This window comes from Vipera berus (genome assembly GCF_964194415.1).
Source record: "Vipera berus genome assembly, chromosome: 2".
In the NCBI taxonomy this organism is placed as follows: Eukaryota; Metazoa; Chordata; class Lepidosauria; order Squamata; family Viperidae; genus Vipera; species Vipera berus.
Genome location: NC_138203.1, coordinates 199,584,836 through 199,601,053, shown reverse-complemented (window position 1 = coordinate 199,601,053; position 16,218 = coordinate 199,584,836). Strand labels below are relative to the sequence as shown.

General features: G+C 41.1%; 1 protein-coding gene across 2 annotated transcripts in view; it reads right to left on the bottom strand.

Moving 5' to 3' along the window:
- FNIP1 (folliculin interacting protein 1) overlaps positions 1-16,218 on the bottom strand; it is a 116,454-nt gene that overhangs the window by 25,280 nt on the left and 74,956 nt on the right. For both annotated transcript variants that reach the window (XM_081319669.1, XM_081319670.1), the window contains 5 exons: positions 12,989-13,072; positions 12,033-12,104; positions 11,223-11,358; positions 9,935-10,136; positions 5,723-5,808 (listed from right to left, as the gene is read on the bottom strand). In XM_081319669.1, coding sequence (XP_081175795.1) covers positions 5,723-5,808; positions 9,935-10,136; positions 11,223-11,358; positions 12,033-12,104; positions 12,989-13,072 — 580 coding nt within the window. The remainder of the gene's footprint in view (positions 1-5,722; positions 5,809-9,934; positions 10,137-11,222; positions 11,359-12,032; positions 12,105-12,988; positions 13,073-16,218) is intronic.

Here is a 16,218-nt window from a genome sequence, read left to right as displayed (position 1 = left end):
CACACTGCTCATTATATAATCATACCATGTAGACAGCGGTATAATATGGATGTTCACAATCCAGTCAAGCTGATTTTTGTAGAGAAAATCCTCTCAGAAGATAAAGTTCAGAGCTTATGGCTGTGCTCTGCTTAAAAGCTCTGATACTCCCGACCTTTCCCACAGTTGATAGGACAAAATCTCCGCATTATGAAGGAAATGGGAATGGGTTTGTAGCAGGGCTTTTGCATTTCTACCCTGGACTTTTCAAAAATTATGGCCTTAACTGGCCTTAACTCAGCATCCCAACTCAGACTCTTCTGGAGATAATTTCCATCATCCCAGATATCGTGGTCAAGGATATTTAGGGACTTGGATAGCAACAGTTAAATCTGTCTAGCAAGAAAGGGACAAGATTGGGGAACATTACTTCAAACTTGACCACATTCAAACTGAATAAAAAGAGATTAAAGGTAAAAAGGTAAAGGTTCCCCCGCACATGCGTGCCAGTCGTTTACAACTCTAGTGGCCGGTGCTCATCTCCGTTTCAAAGCCGAAGAGCCAGCGCTTGTCCGAGGACGTCTGCGTGGTCATGTGGCCGGCATGACTAGACGCCAAAGGCGCACGGAACGCTGTTACCTTCCCACCTTAGTGGTCCCTATTTTTCTACTTGCATTTTTACGTGCTTTCGAACTGCTAGGTTGGCAGAAGCTGGGACGAGTAACAGGCGCTCACTCTGCTATGCGGCACTCGGGATTCAAACTGCCAAACTGCCGACCTTCTGATCGACAAGCTCAGCGTCCTAACCCACTGAGCCACCGCGTCCCTAAAAAGAGATTAGTATCATGCAATTCTTAGCATACTAATTTACTTATCTCCAACTTAGTATCTAATTAGTTGAAAAGTCTGCAGCTTGCAATCATAACACAATTATACAAAGTTGGGGAAGGCTATTTTAGGCAATAATTTATAAAAAAGGAAAGCAGGCCTAAATTAGGTACTTAGGCAAGGTAGGAATTGGAGGAAAGAACACTACTTATATCCCTTTTAGAATACCCCCTTAAGTTTTCTGTGATGAAGGTCAACCAACTTCACAGACTTCCCTACAGATGATACAGGAGTGAAAGGTGCCTATTTAATGAAGGCCAATCATTTTGAACTTGGAAAAGCCAAAGTGCTGTTAATAACCTGATTTGCTTATTTTTCCCCCACTTGTTCTGATCTTAGCCCAAAAGCTGAGAAATGACGTACATTTATTCTGGAAAGGAATAATTAATTTCATAATGTCGAAGTGTGCACAGGAAGGTTGTTAATTAAGGAAGAGGTTTTGTTTTTTAATGTAAAGATTCTCAAGACAGTGGTAGGGTGTGTTTTAAAACATTGTGCACTCTGGCTTTCAAAGCTCACAAGATGTTTCCCATTTGCAATGTTTCTTCCTTTTTCCTCTCCCCATATGGTTATTATTTAAAAATGTAATAGTTACTGAATGCACATGCCAGCAAAATTGTTGCATAGCCTCTTGAGTGCTGGTTGCTTAAAGCCTAGATGAACTCATCTTTTATGGCCCTCTCAGTGACTGATTTAAGTTCTGAAACTCCTTTACTCCCTGTTATGTTTTGATGACAAAAGCTCCTTTCCTGTTTCTTTAGTACTTGAAACACTTTGGTGCAAACCAACGTTTTTCAGATTTTTGTCAGCAACTCCAATGAATCATACCCACCCACCAATTTGCCTCAAACCCGATAGAAACATTCATATGCTAAAAATAAAGCTTGTCTTTATATAAGGCTGGTTTCCTTTAAAAACTAGTTTCTTTTGAAAGCAAAACAGACTCACACCAGCTGACAAACTCCTTCTCCTCTGCCAGCATAGTCAAATAAACAAGACAAAAATTTGTAGTCTATATATATATATATATACATAATCAGTGACGAATGGAAAGGTAAGAACGACGCAAAGTTATGACCGCAGTAAAAACAGGATTCCTTATATTAGAACTCTTGGCATTCTAGTTCTTATTTTTACATTTTTCAAGCTATTCTGTAACTTGTGGTAGGTGAAAATAAGATTATAAGACACTCCCTCGCAGAATTTATGAAAAACCTATGCTTCCACAAAGAACAGGTCCCCACAAAAGATGAACTGCCTTCTATGCATATGTGTTTGTCTAAAGAAAAGTGCAAAAATGGAAGCAACCAGCAATACTATCTTGAACCATTCTTGCATTGTATAAGAACATCTATACAGGTACAGGAATGGGCACCATTATCTGCTGCTTCATTTGCTAATAAAGGGTTGGGCAACCTGCAGGTCATTGGCAACCACTTTCGTCTTTTTCACAGCACTCCACTTTGCATTTGATGAAAATATCTGTTAGTTCCCCATCATGTGAAAACAGAAAAATACTAGTTTAAGTTCTGATACAAGCTTGATAGGGTTTTTTTTTTAAAAAGAAACAAATAAAACATTGTATGCCTTGGTCATGCTGACTCTTTAAGAAAAAAAGATTGGAAAGTGAATTAGCTGCTCTACTGCTAATATAAATACTTGATAATCTGTGCAGTTTGCAGAACTCCAAAATTCCCACTAGAATAGATTATCAAACACTCTGACAACAGTAGCTCTTCTACACATTAACATGATAAGTTAAACAGTAAAATAACTCAGAGGTAGTTTCATCTCTATAATATTTTGGTTTCTATGCACCCAGCTGTGCTGCTGTAGAATATTTACTGTACTTCAGAAACTGGGCACATTACTGACCAAGCACTTCTTATCCCCCCCCCACCCCATTACATAATCAACATGACATGTGTTTAAAGATTTAGTCAACAAATGTCTCAATTATATACAATAAAGAGGACTGATTTTTATCTTTTTGCCATGTTTTCGCTTCGGTTGCTCTTTCACTTTAGTAGCAAGTTACCCCTTTTTATTTAACATTCTCCAAGAAGATAAAGGGAGTGAGCAATTGCAAAAATCAGTTCCTAAACACAATCCAAGGCAAGCCCAATCCAAGATCAAATGAGAACTGCTCCTTCTAGAGATAAAGAAAGGAGGAGTTAGCAATTCTAAGCCAAATCAGAACTGCAGAGAAATCCCATGGCACTGGAGTGCTGCTTGTCTTGTATATGTCTACAGGGCAGCAGAACTATTAACTTTGAACTATTTTAACTATTAACTATTAATATTAACTATTAATATTTAAAAAATGCAATACGGTACAAGAAAATATATCCTCTTTTTCAAAACCTCCTGAATTCCATTCCAGGATACAATATGCTGCAGCTTACAGATACTCGCAGTTTTATTCATGTTAAGCAGCCTTTTGGGGGGAAGAATGCCAGACCCCTTTAACTTCACAAACACTGGTAATAACAACAATGCTCTAAAGCCGTCATCCTTTCCTTGTAGTCATCAGCAACAATTTCATACTGGAGGATAAAGAGGAGGCTAGGAAGACAGTACAGTACAAGGGGAAGTAATGTTCCCACTGAAGCAGAAACATTCAGCCATTAGCACGTGTTTCTCTGCCAAATCCTAACAGTTTCCTTGTTGCATCTACTTTTGCAGTGAAGAAGAAAAAACCAAAAACAGAACGTGGGGAGCACACTAAAACTACCATTACAATAGCTTCTACACAATGTCAAGACACTGTGGTACTTTGGCTTCAGGAATAAAGAAAAAAGCATCTCAGATGTCAGCAGGCAGAACTAAAAGGAAATTCTTGGCAGTGGGATCCTGCCAGCCCAGTTTTCTAGAGAAAACTGGTCTTCAAAATTTCCTCTGTAGCATTACCTAGGCCAGGGGTAGGCAACCTCGGTTCTTTTATGACTCATGGACTTCAACTCCCAGAATTCCTGAGCCACCCTGGCTCAGGAATTCTGGGAGTTGAAGTCCATGAGTCATAAAAGAGCCAAGGTTGCCTACCCCTGAGCTAGGCTGAAAGTTAATTAGCAGAAGCCTTCAGAAGCCAAAGAGAACATGGGAACACAGGGATGTAGCAGTAAACCAGACTGGCATTGTTTAGCCTTCCTATGTGGAAGGAATTATGTGACATTAAAAATTAATACACTGACAATCTCCAGTGACAGATTGATTGTTTCCACACAACCCTAGTCCTAGCTCTACATTCAAGGTGATAATGGATTGAGAATGGGTTGTCCACCTTCCAGGGGAAAAGTCTCTTTTAAAAGTCATGGCTATACCTGCAAACATGGCTCAGATCAAAGGCATCAAGCGACAATTCTGGCTTCAAAAGGAGTGGCCAAAGGAATTCAAGCGCTGCACTAAAATAAAGTATTTTCTGTTATGTTGCAATTCCACTGAATAAAGACTGTAGCAAACATGATGGCCTTGTGAAACGCTTTGTCATTGTGCTGTGCACACCTATCTATGATTGGATTGTGTTGACCCATCGAAGTCTGTTCAGCTCTAATAGTAGCTCTCCAATCTCTCAAGCAAACTAAAATCTAAAATCCTTTGAATGGGATATGACAAAAACAGAAGCTGGGACTGCACATACTTTCTGCTCTATTCCTAAATAATGGCCCCATTAGGCCCTCTTCTGCTTTTCACTACCTAGAAGCTGATGGAAACCATCCTCAAAGCGCCAAGTCTGTTCCAAGCCTTAGAGGAAGACACCACAGATCATCTGATTTCTTGAAACAGGACATATGTTTCAAGGTTCAGATTTTAAGAGGAAGCAAATAAAAGGAAGAATCAACAAGAAATTAAATAAAAATAAGAATCCAAAATCCATTGTATCTCATGCTTTTCAAACAAACACCCCCACCCGCACCAGAATGGCTGACTCAAATTTATTACAGGAATACATTTTAAATCCATAAATTATTCCTTTACTCAACCATGAAAGCCAACTTTGCAAACTATGCAAATTAAAGGCAGCTAGACAGTAGATGACAGGTTAAAGGCTTTGCACACAAAATATACTTCTGAGGTAGTTGATCTGTGCTGTATAGCTTATTAACTGCTATAAAAGCAATCATTCTATTTGCATTATTCCTTCTTAGGAAAGTTGGATTCATTTAAATATCTTTAAGAAAAGGCAACAGATTTGCTTACACATGACAACTAAATACTGAAACTGAATCACTGCAACTGATCACATAAAAGGCATTCCTACACGTGAAGGTGTTTCTCCCATTCTCTAGGAAAGTTCTTGGTGCTTCTTGTTGCACTGCAATCTTCTAGGATAGGGGTGTCTGCAGGATCCACACCTTTTGTCATGATGATGAAAGCAATGTTGTACTGTAAACTCCCATTTCCTAAGTGCATGCCATGGCTCTACACTTGTGGAAGAGTGATGGGAGACTGGGTGCACTTCTGCTTTCATCATTTGCCCCCTCTTTCTCTTTTGCAGAAACCTTTGTTCCCAGGGTTCTCATGCATTACAGATTCACTATAGACTACCCTGATTATAGGTATTTGTCCTAGAACAGTAAGAGGACTGAAAGCCTGAAGTTCTCTAAATTAAAATTTCCTTTAGGTCTAAAAATAGACAACCAGAAGCCCACTAGTCTTCCCAGCCAGAACATCTGGATTCAGAACATACAAAGGATGTAAGTTAACCACCTCTGTTCTAAACAAAAGCTGACAATGGTTTAATTACTGCTCTTCATCAAAGAATAATGTGAATTGAGTGTTTATTTCCCGCATTATACATTTGTTACCAGAAGCATTTAAACACTTGTTAGAACTTTAAAACGGTAAACAAACTCACCTGAATTCATTTAAGGCATCCACAATCCTGTTATATGCCAAACTACGTTGGCTGGCATCAGCTGACCGACGGCTTGTTTTCATAGCCTTGAAAAAATTGTTTAAACTAATATCAGACAAAATTCCAAGTCATATGCTATGTTTTATCTAAAGTGGACTTGAACAGGCAAACAGAGAATGGGTTTCTTTTTTTGTTATGTCTGTGTGTGGACTTTTTTTAATGCAATAAATATTGTCCCTTGATAAGTGTCATATCAAGATAGAGATATGTGAAGAACAAGTATTTACCCTGTCCCTTTTTTCTATACTCTTGCTTGCAAGACGCTATAAAAAGGCCTACGTTTTCCCACACTGCAAGAGCAGAGTCCACATTCGAGCGAATCCTTCATCTAATTACCTACACCCAATAGTAAATATAATTCATTGTAAGAGAGGTAGGATTTGTTCTCTGAACAAAGGGCAGAATGCAGGTTAATGTGAGTTATAATCCTGAAGTAATCGGATCCATTGTTCTCACCTCTTTATCTCTTTGAAGCAAGCGACTAGGACCCAATTCAGAATTCACATGGTGTTCCATCATGTGCTCCCCACTATCACATAGATATTTCCATATCTGATTTAAGCTCTCTGTTGCTTTGTGCAAACAGGAATGTGCACAATGGACTGTATTCATGTAGGACTGCAACACAGGGCACTTTCTGCCACTAAAATAGGGTGCAGAAGCTTAATAGACCTAGTCATCTATCTATCTATTGTCTGTTTTACAGCCTTAGAATTCGCCCTAAAGCCCTGAAGGATTTCTATGTAGAAGATATAAGAGGAGGTCATGGGTTCAAGGAAGAGGAAATCTTATTTTGCAAGCAGAAGTCAGTTCCCACAGCTGTGGATTTTGTATACCGTATATACTTGAGTATAAGCCGACTCGAGTATAAGCCGAGACCCCCAATTTCACCCCCCAAAACTGGAAAAATTTATTGACTCGAGTATAAGCCGATCCGCCGTTCTGCAAGCCTCTGCCGCCAGCAGAGGCTCGATCCGCCATTTTGCAAGCCTGAATACACAGGAATACCCTGTGTGGCCGCGGCTCTCGGGGAAGCCCTGGCTGTCCGCTTCCTCGCTCCACGCTGCCATTCGGGGCCCGCGCGTTCCCCGGGCAAATCGCGGCGCCCAGCAGGCGAGGAAACACGCCCGCTCCAGTGGCCCCCCCTTCCCTCAGGAGACGCGAAGCAAGTGACCGCCCGGAGCTTACCGAGGACTTGCGCGCGGCCGAGGCTTTGGTGCTTCCAGGATCGCGCGCACCTCTCCCAAGCCGCCGCCGTCCGGAGACCTGCCGAAGTTTGGGGAGGTTTGGGGAGGTGCGCGCGCACCTCCCCAAACCTCCCCAAACGTCGGCAGGTCTCCGGACCTCCGCGCCCTGCCTGCCTGCTTCTTTCCGCAGCGGAAAGAAGCAGGCAGGCAGGGCGCGGAGGAACGGAGACCTGCCGACGTTTGGGGAGGTTTGGGCGCCTCCCCAAACCTCCCCAAACGTCGGCAGGTCTCCGTTCCTCCTGCCGACGTTTGGGGAGGTTTGGGCGCCTCCCCAAACCTCCCCAAACGTCGGCAGGTCTCCGTTCCTCCGCACAGACCTGCCGACGTTTGGGGAGGTTTGGGCGCCTCCCCAAACCTCCCCAAACGTCGGCAGGTCTCCGTTCCTCCTGCCGACGTTTGGGGAGGTTTGGGCGCCTCCCCAAACCTCCCCAAACGTCGGCAGGTCTCCGTTCCTCCTGCCGACGTTTGGGGAGGTTTGGGTGCCTCCCCAAACCTCCCCAAACGTCGGCAGGTCTGCGCGGAGGAACGGAGTCAGGAAGGGCATCCAGAAGTAAACATTCAGTTCCACCCAGTCACCCTGACTCTACCACAAATTAAGGAACTACAAGGTCGTAAAATTTTTTCACAAGACTTCTGATTTTTTGCTCTCAGTCCTTGCAATCATTGAGAGGGGATGCTGAGGGCCCTTTATTCCCTATGGAGTGAAGGGGATCAGGTCCCAGAGTTGACCCTTATCACTGATAAATCTTGCATTGTGAGTCAGCCCACTTCTTGAAATGTATAAACTTTCAAAATTTTTACACTCTTGTAAGGTTGTTAATTGTTTTTGATTCCACAGAGTATTTCAATGCTAAAAGTGGATTGGAATACCTTTTTCAGATTCTACCTTCAGTTTGAGACTAGTTTTTCCTTGATACAGGGTGGATGGATGGACGGATGGACGGATGAATACTCCGTTCCTCCGCGCAGACCTGCTGACGTTTGGGGAGGTTTGGGGAGGCGCCCAAACCTCCCCAAACGTCGGCAGGAGGAACGGAGACCTGCCGACGTTTGGGGAGGTTTGGGGAGGCGCCCAAACCTCCCTAAACGTCGGCAGGAGGAACGGAGACCTGCCGACGTTTGGGGAGGTTTGGGGAGGCGCCCAAACCTCCCCAAACGTCGGCAGGTCTGCGCGGAGGAACGGAGACCTGCCGACGTTTGGGGAGGTTTGGGGAGGCGCCCAAACCTCCCCAAACGTCGGCAGGAGGAACGGAGACCTGCCGATGTTTGGGGAGGTTTGGGGAGGCGCCCAAACCTCCCCAAACGTCGGCAGGTCTCCGTTCCTCCGCGCCCTGCCTGCCTGCTTCTTTCCGCTGCGGAAAGAAGCAGGCAGGCAAGGCGCGGAGGTCCGGAGACCTGCCGACGTTTGGGGAGGTTTGGGGAGGTGCGCGCGCACCTCCCCAAACCTCCCCAAACTTCGGCAGGTCTCCGGATGGCGGTGGCTTGGGAGAGGTGCGCGCGATCCCGGAAGCACCAAAGCCTCGGCCGCACACAAGTCCTCGGTACGTTTTTTTGTTGACTGGAGTATAAGCCGAAGTGGAATTTTTCAGCCCAAAAAGTGGGCTGAAAAATTCGGCTTATACTCAAGTATATACGGTAATTTTCATTTATGCAGAGGAGAGAGAATGGCAGGACCCTTCCTTCAACTCACTAAGGCCGATTCCAACAGCCATGCTCTTGTTCCATGTTAGAGCTAGCTGGAATCCAACCCACCCTAAATTTGAATTTGGCAACCTTTGTCTACCAGGTGCTGTGCACTCATAATCAGTGTACCCAGTGCTGCTGACTGTGTATCTGTAGTGGATACCAAAGCAAGACTGCAGTTGGTTTCTGAACCAAGACTGATGTCATCTGCCTCGGTCAAGGATATTGCCAACTGGCATACTGACTGCTCTTCAAAGGCTTCTTGTGATTATTTCAGATGGGCTGCTGATGATGTGCCCTATCATTTTAAAAAGAGGTGGGAGTGGCTCTGAGGAACAGCCTCCCCACACAGGTCAAACAAGAATGGGCAGTGGGATCATAGTGGTCAGGGACTAGAGGCAAGGGAGGCAGTCCAGGATCACAGTGAAAAAGTCCACAAAAGACACCAGATCACTGATGCAGAATATGGTGTGGCAAGGTAGCTCTTCCACTCACATCAATGCACCCCACACTGTCTGCATGGAGTGCCCACCATTTGAGTGCCAGAAAACCTAGATCTGTCTTTGGCCTGAGTCAGCCACTGGTTGGCCCCTAGATATAGAGGAGGACATGTGGACACAGGTTCATGGAAGGGTTGCAGAGGCACCTTCACATCAGGGTGCGGAGAATATGCTAATGCACCCAAAGACACCTGTCTTTTTCAATGGCAATGACTATAATTAATATGCCTGTTTTTTGGATGTAAATAGCTTTCAAAGGGAAGCCCAGCCTTGGCAAGATAATTGAGCAGAGGAATTTAACTCGGACATCCGTAGTCATAGTTATTATAAACCATGTAACTCAAAAGTAAATAAATCAGGTCAGCACAGCCTTTCCTTCTTGACTACTTAAGGGTGATCTCAAGACCTTTATGCATTATCCTGAAATAAGACCACTTCTTGATGTTAGCATTATGGAGTCTGCATGTGCATCGCCAGTTTGATCTAATGCAGTTTTTCTCAAAAGACTTACAAGATATGTGGACCTCGAAGTCCCAGAATTCATCCAGCCAGTATGTTTAAATCCACACTTTATAATGTGGTGAAGGTTGAGATGCACTGGTCTAATGCCTCTAAATGAATTCTGACGAGCCTCAACCTTGCAAATTAAACTGGAAATGCCGTATTGTAAAATAGAATTAGCAAATAAATTAAAAGTATGTATAGGTGATGATAGTATTTACCTGTTCTATTGCACTCTTCAGCTTATTCATATGGCTCTCAAAAAGAGGGAAATGTGAGAAAAAGAACTCATTAAATTTGCTATTTTCTTCTTCGTCCTTTGAAAGTGAGAATATCACCCCAATTGCTATCTTCTTTTTCCTGACAATTCCTGGGTTTGGGCTGGAGTTGTCATCTGACAAGTTAAAGCTTTCTTCCACTGACCTTTATAAGAACCAAAAACATAGAACTGTAAATCATTTGAAATGTTTCCAACTATACTGCAAGTAGAACTTTGATACAGTAAAATAACCACCACATTTATTTAAAAATGATAATAATCTGAAGTTAATACTAGACCTTAGTCTCATCATCAAAATCCAGCAAGCTGATATTTAGAGAGGTTGTTTGGGGCATCTGCTATTAATGCCCGGAGTTCTAAATATCGTAGGATTGTGGAGAACTATTTAAGTCACCAGTCGCAACCCTCTGCTGTGTATAGAAATCCAATTCAAGTAATCACAACAGTCCAACCTCTAAACATATCCTGAAAACAGCTCTTGCAGGTAAATTTTCCACAACATTCAGCTGAAATATGTTGTCATTTTAAATGTGTTATTCCAAATAGAATCTGTACCACTACCATAGCTGCATTCTCTCTTACATCATTTCAGGAATTTGAAATATTCCATCACATTTTTTTCATCCTTTCAAAGCTAAACATTCCCAGTTCTTTCCATTTTTCTTCACGGGACTTAAATTTTCATTGACTTTGTTATTCTTTTAAGAAACAGTTCCATTTTCTCCAATTCCTTCTTTTAGTCCTTGGAACTGGTCACAATAATGGAGGTGGAGCTGACCCAGTAATAAATTTAGTAGAATGATAATTTCCCAATATTTGGAAGCCATCTCACGGTGCCAGCTTTCTCATAGGTATCTTTGCCAGTCTCCTCCATTTCCTACCTGTGCTTTTTGTCTCTTTGCCCCTTTCATACTTTTGAAATAAAATAATTTGGGAGTGGGAGACATAAACTCCACTGAATTAAAATAATATGGAGCAAAATATAGAGCAAAACAACTGGGGTAATTGTGTTTCAAATGTTTAGGTACATAACTCTAATGCACAAGGGAAACCCACAACATAAAATGAACATCAAGCTATGTTCTATGCTCGCACCATTATCCTAAAACATTTACTCTCTTGCAGGTGCATTGAAAGATGCACCAAGATGTTGGATTCCAGGCACTCAGCGAATTACACCTAGACACATCAACGTGGAAATTCAAACAGGATTTCCGCAATCTGCTCACCATCTAGGAAAGACTCCATTCTCCAAGCTTGTTGTCTGACTGCGACGCCAGCGCCGTTGGTAACTGCTGGCACAGCTTCTGTTCAGTGAAGAACCCGGAGATGGAAAAGGAGTGATAAGCAGGCTGCTAAGAGATGCTGCAACGATCACAAAAAAAGGAAATTGCATTTAAAAAAACATTTCATTCATGAAGCATAGGTTTATTTTGTGAATGTGAGAAGCAAAATCTGAATATATGTAACAGTTATTGCTTAAAAGGCTTTCTCCTTTCTGTAGTAGTTATATTTTTCTTCGTTTTCTATAGGTTTCTTCTTCTTCTATAAAAGAGACTATAAAGTAACCCAGATATCCGATATAGACTCCCATCCATATTATCTTTTTTTTTGCATCCTGTCTATACACTGATATGTACAGGATGCACTGGAAGAAATGTTGTTTTTAGCAGCTGCCTCCACTGTCAAACACATTTCTTGAAATTATCTAACCCCACAGTGATATCTTTTTAATAGAATATTTATTTCCGTTAAAACAAGATTGAGTCTTTTCAAGCTGCAACATCCAGCAAACTATTTGGCAAGTTATTCTTAAGAATGCCTAATACATTTTATGCTTCTATTGAACTAGCAAGGAATATTATGCTAAGCCATAGTTTGCTTATCATTAATGAAAGAAGAATTGGCTAGGTTCAGTATTACAACAGAAAAAAAACCCACATTAAGCCTTGGTAATATAACCAAAAAGATATACAATGGCAAAATAAATGTACAATAAAGAAAATCCTGGCCCTTACATTACTAATAAACAACATTACCAGATCTTGCAATTCCACTGTCTCTGTCTTCATTCAGCTCTCTGCCAGGCATGTCCATAGGGTTGCTGTGAACTGTGTAGAGACGACCACCCATTAATCCAAATTCATAAAACCTTATCACCATCTCATGCTCCATTTAATTTACCAAATAATCATGCTCATTGGTGACTTCATTTAGAACTTTGAAAATAACAGCAAGGCATACCCTTCACCAAGGAAGGCTGCAAAGCAGATCTAGTCATACACAGTAGCATCTACAAAGGTTCAGGCAGTATTTGCAGTCGACCTCTTCATTTCAAGAGAAATGAAATATTATTTAAAAAAAAAGGAAGGTTAGCCATGGAGCAAAAGCACTTGGTACCAAGCTATAAGCAGTGCTAAAATAAAAAGAAGAGTATGACAAGCACTATATGATGGGTGCTCTATGACGCATCAGATCTGGATTTGCATTTCTATTGCTTCTTCAACTAAGCATGACACTATGTGCATTTGCAGCCAATTCCTATTAAACAGAGGTGAAATTCTAAGCAGAAGCCAGAACTCCAATTTGCCAAATCAAAAGTTTCTTGATCATAATTATTTCGGAAATCATAGATTTGCAGATCCACGAAAAGAAAAAATCTAAATCAGCCATGGAAATAAAACTTGGATAATGGAAAGCCAAACAGGAGAAGCTTAGTTCAGGTTTAGGCAAATGGTGAAATAACATGTTTTTATCATTAAGATTAATTCAGTCTTGCAGAAGCTAACGAATAATCCCTATATTGTTAGGGATTTCCAAATCCAAATGATTGCCTCAGTTTGACGTGAATTAAAGACAGTGGTTTCACTTTTGGAAGGGGTGGCGGAGAGCTTGTCCTCTCTTCTGTGACCAAGGGTCTTATTTCCAAGGCCAAACTACAGATCCACTCAGTTTTGTCAAACCAACTAGACTATCCACACAGCACATAGCAAACCTGCAAAGAAAGAGGCGCTCCTGATCAGGCGGAGCGGACCTTGTTCAGAGAATGCCCGCCTAGGGCTGCAAAGCTGTGAGAAACCTACATGGCAAAATGTAAAATACACATGAAAGAATGAGGTTAGTAAAGCAGAACAGAGGGGAAGGGAAGATGTAAGCCAACACAAATGCAGACCCAGGAACACAGCAAAACCCACACCTTTTACACTTGAATACAGTACAGGATTTCAAACTGCACTGCCTTCCCAAATTTACATATGAGTTTTAATACAGGTTTCTTTTTTCCATTCTGAATAAATCAATACATGAGGTAAAAGCTTCAAATAATTATTAATTACAACGTGAGTCCACATGCAGACATTCTTGATTTTTTGCATACTTGTAAAGGACTTATATTAGTTTGATGATACATCAAGCATCTAATAATTTTATAAACATAGAAATATTCTCTTTAACTACCAAAGCAGCTATTTTCTTGTTTTCTGGGCTGAAGGGATGCCTTTTGCTTTAAATGTTTATATGTACCTGTGCACAGAATAAACCTTAATTTAATAAAATCCTCTTCAGAATTCTTCCCCTCCCCCCACCATTGTCTCAATTCACAAATCGCCACAGTAAACCCATAAATAATCTATTTGGAAAGTAGCCTGGAGATTAAAATCTTTTAAAGGAACTACAGGTAGTCCTCTATTTACAATAGTTCATTTAGTGACCATTGGAAGTTACAATAGCACTGAAAAAGTGACTTTTGACCATTTTTCACACTTATGACCATAGCAGCATCCACATGGTTACATGATCAAAATATAGATGCTTAGCAACTGACTCATATTTATGACGGTTGCAGTGTCCTGGAATCATGTGATCACCTTTTGTGACATTCTGACAAGTATAGTCAAAGGGAAAGTGAGAGTTACTTAACAACGGTGCTATGATTCACTTAACAAATGTGGCAGGAAAGATCATAAAATGGGGCAAAACTCAACAAATTTCTCACTTAAATTTTGGGCTCAATTGTGGTCGTAAGTTGAGGGCTATCTGTAATTTGTGTACTCACGCATCCACACACATAACTTCCACATATGAAACACAACATGAGGGAGGCAAATCACTGGGACATACTGTTCCTCAGCCCACATTGTAGCCTTCTAACAAGAATGGCCTTACTGCCCTCTCACCATTTCCATGGCAATAGAGCCGGAGTTAGCAGAAAGAAAGACAAAAGCTCTAGGCCCTAGGGCACCATTCTATATCCCTTTGACATATCCCCTACCCCAAAGTCTCAGTTCAGCCTAATTTTCCAGCTCTAATGAATGACAGAGAATTTTTTTCTTAGCCTACTCCAAACCTTTGCATGATTGATTTATTACTGGAAAATGAAATGAAGGGAGACCTTTATCTCTCTTATGCAAAGAATTTCACATTCACATGTTGCTTCTAACCAAGAAAATGTCATAATATTTTCACCAAAGCAAATGGAAGCTAATACTGCATGCTATGCCTGGAATATTCTGGTCCTGTGTGTGAAAGTTATTTTTTTCCTTTTGTAAAAGAAATAAAAAATGTTTTGAGTTGAATGAAAGAAAAACATTCCTTGTGCCTTCTCTTCTGCCAAAAGAAAATAAGAATGGTATCCCTTGATCACAGACTTTAGGTGTAAATCACTAATAGTTCAGGCAGTCCTCAACTTATGACTGTTCGCTTAGTGACCATTCAAAGTTACGATGCACCCCCCCAAAAGCTATATATGACTCGTTTCCAGAATTCTGATGACTACACAGAACCCTGTGGTCATATGACCACATATGCTTGTCAACTTGCTCACCTTTACAGCTGGTTGAAGCATTTTGTGGTCATGTGACCACAATATATGATGCCTTTAGTTTCTGGTATTTTTGGCTAGTTTCCAGCAAAAAACAGCCATACTTATTGGTGACTTAGCATTATATAACTGTATTGATAATTAATAATAACATAATATATATGGGCTGGTCACATACATGCCTCAAGTTATGACCATCATTACTTATTACAGAAATTCCAGATTCCATTACAGTCATGAATAAAGGACTACCTCCATTTATTAATAGTGTGATGACTATTGAACCCAGGACTTCTCTTCACTGTGTGTGTGTAGCCATGGATTTTAATATTCAGACAGCTGCACAGTAAGAAAAAATCTTTTCTAGTTGCTTCAAAAAATGGTAAGCGGAAGTACTACGTGTTCCACCAGGAAAGAGGTGGGCTGGAAAAGGTTGGCTAGCCCACATACAAAAGCACATAATAATCTTCTAAAAATCCAAGAATTAGCAAGAATCAATGAGTCATAAGTATTCTTTCTATTTGATTTAGCTTCCAGAAATGCTCTGGTTACAAATTAACTCATTTTTGCACTGCCTGACTCTGAAGCATGGACTGTAAACAAATATTGATGAGCAGATTATGCATTAATCTAGGTTTGTAAGGTTTTTTACATGCAAAACTATAGAAAAATAATTATCTTTCGTAATATATCGTATCAAGTGATGTATAGAAGTAAAATCAGTACTTTTCTCTTTAGGTTTTAAAAATACATATAAATGGGCTATTATTAAGTAAGTACAATGGTTAGCAAAAAGCTATTTCCTTTTTTCAGGAGACTAATTAATCCAGTGTGTATATATATAATCTTAGACATGCTAGTATTGTTTAATGAAGGTCCAGAATTATTGCAGTCTCAAAAAGGGTACTTTATGGCCCATAAAGAACTGCTGCCTGTTGCAAGAAGTCACATGATGGTCACATGATTACAATCTAGGACCTTGGAAACCTATTTGCACTTATGACTGGTTGCCAAGCACCTCATGATCATGTGATCAGCATTTGCCATCTTCTCTTATGGCTTCCCCAAATAATTAATGGGAAAGCTGGCAGGAAAGGGTGCCAGCTGCTGCCCCCCACCAAGATGAGTTCCCCTCTTCTCTGGAGGCTGGCTGAAAGACTGCCTGCAGAGAGGAACTGAACTCATTTGACTGGGTGCAGAAATGGAGCTGAAATCCTAAAGTTTCTTCAGAATTTCAGCTCCATTTTTGCACCCTGTCAAAGGAATTCCCTTCCATGCAGTGAAGGAGCTGAATTCCTGCAGCAGGGTATAAAAAACAGAGTTGAAATTCTAAAGATTTTAGCTCCATTCCTACACCCAACCAAAGGAGTTCCCTTCTGTGCATAGAAGGGAACTGAAATCCTTTA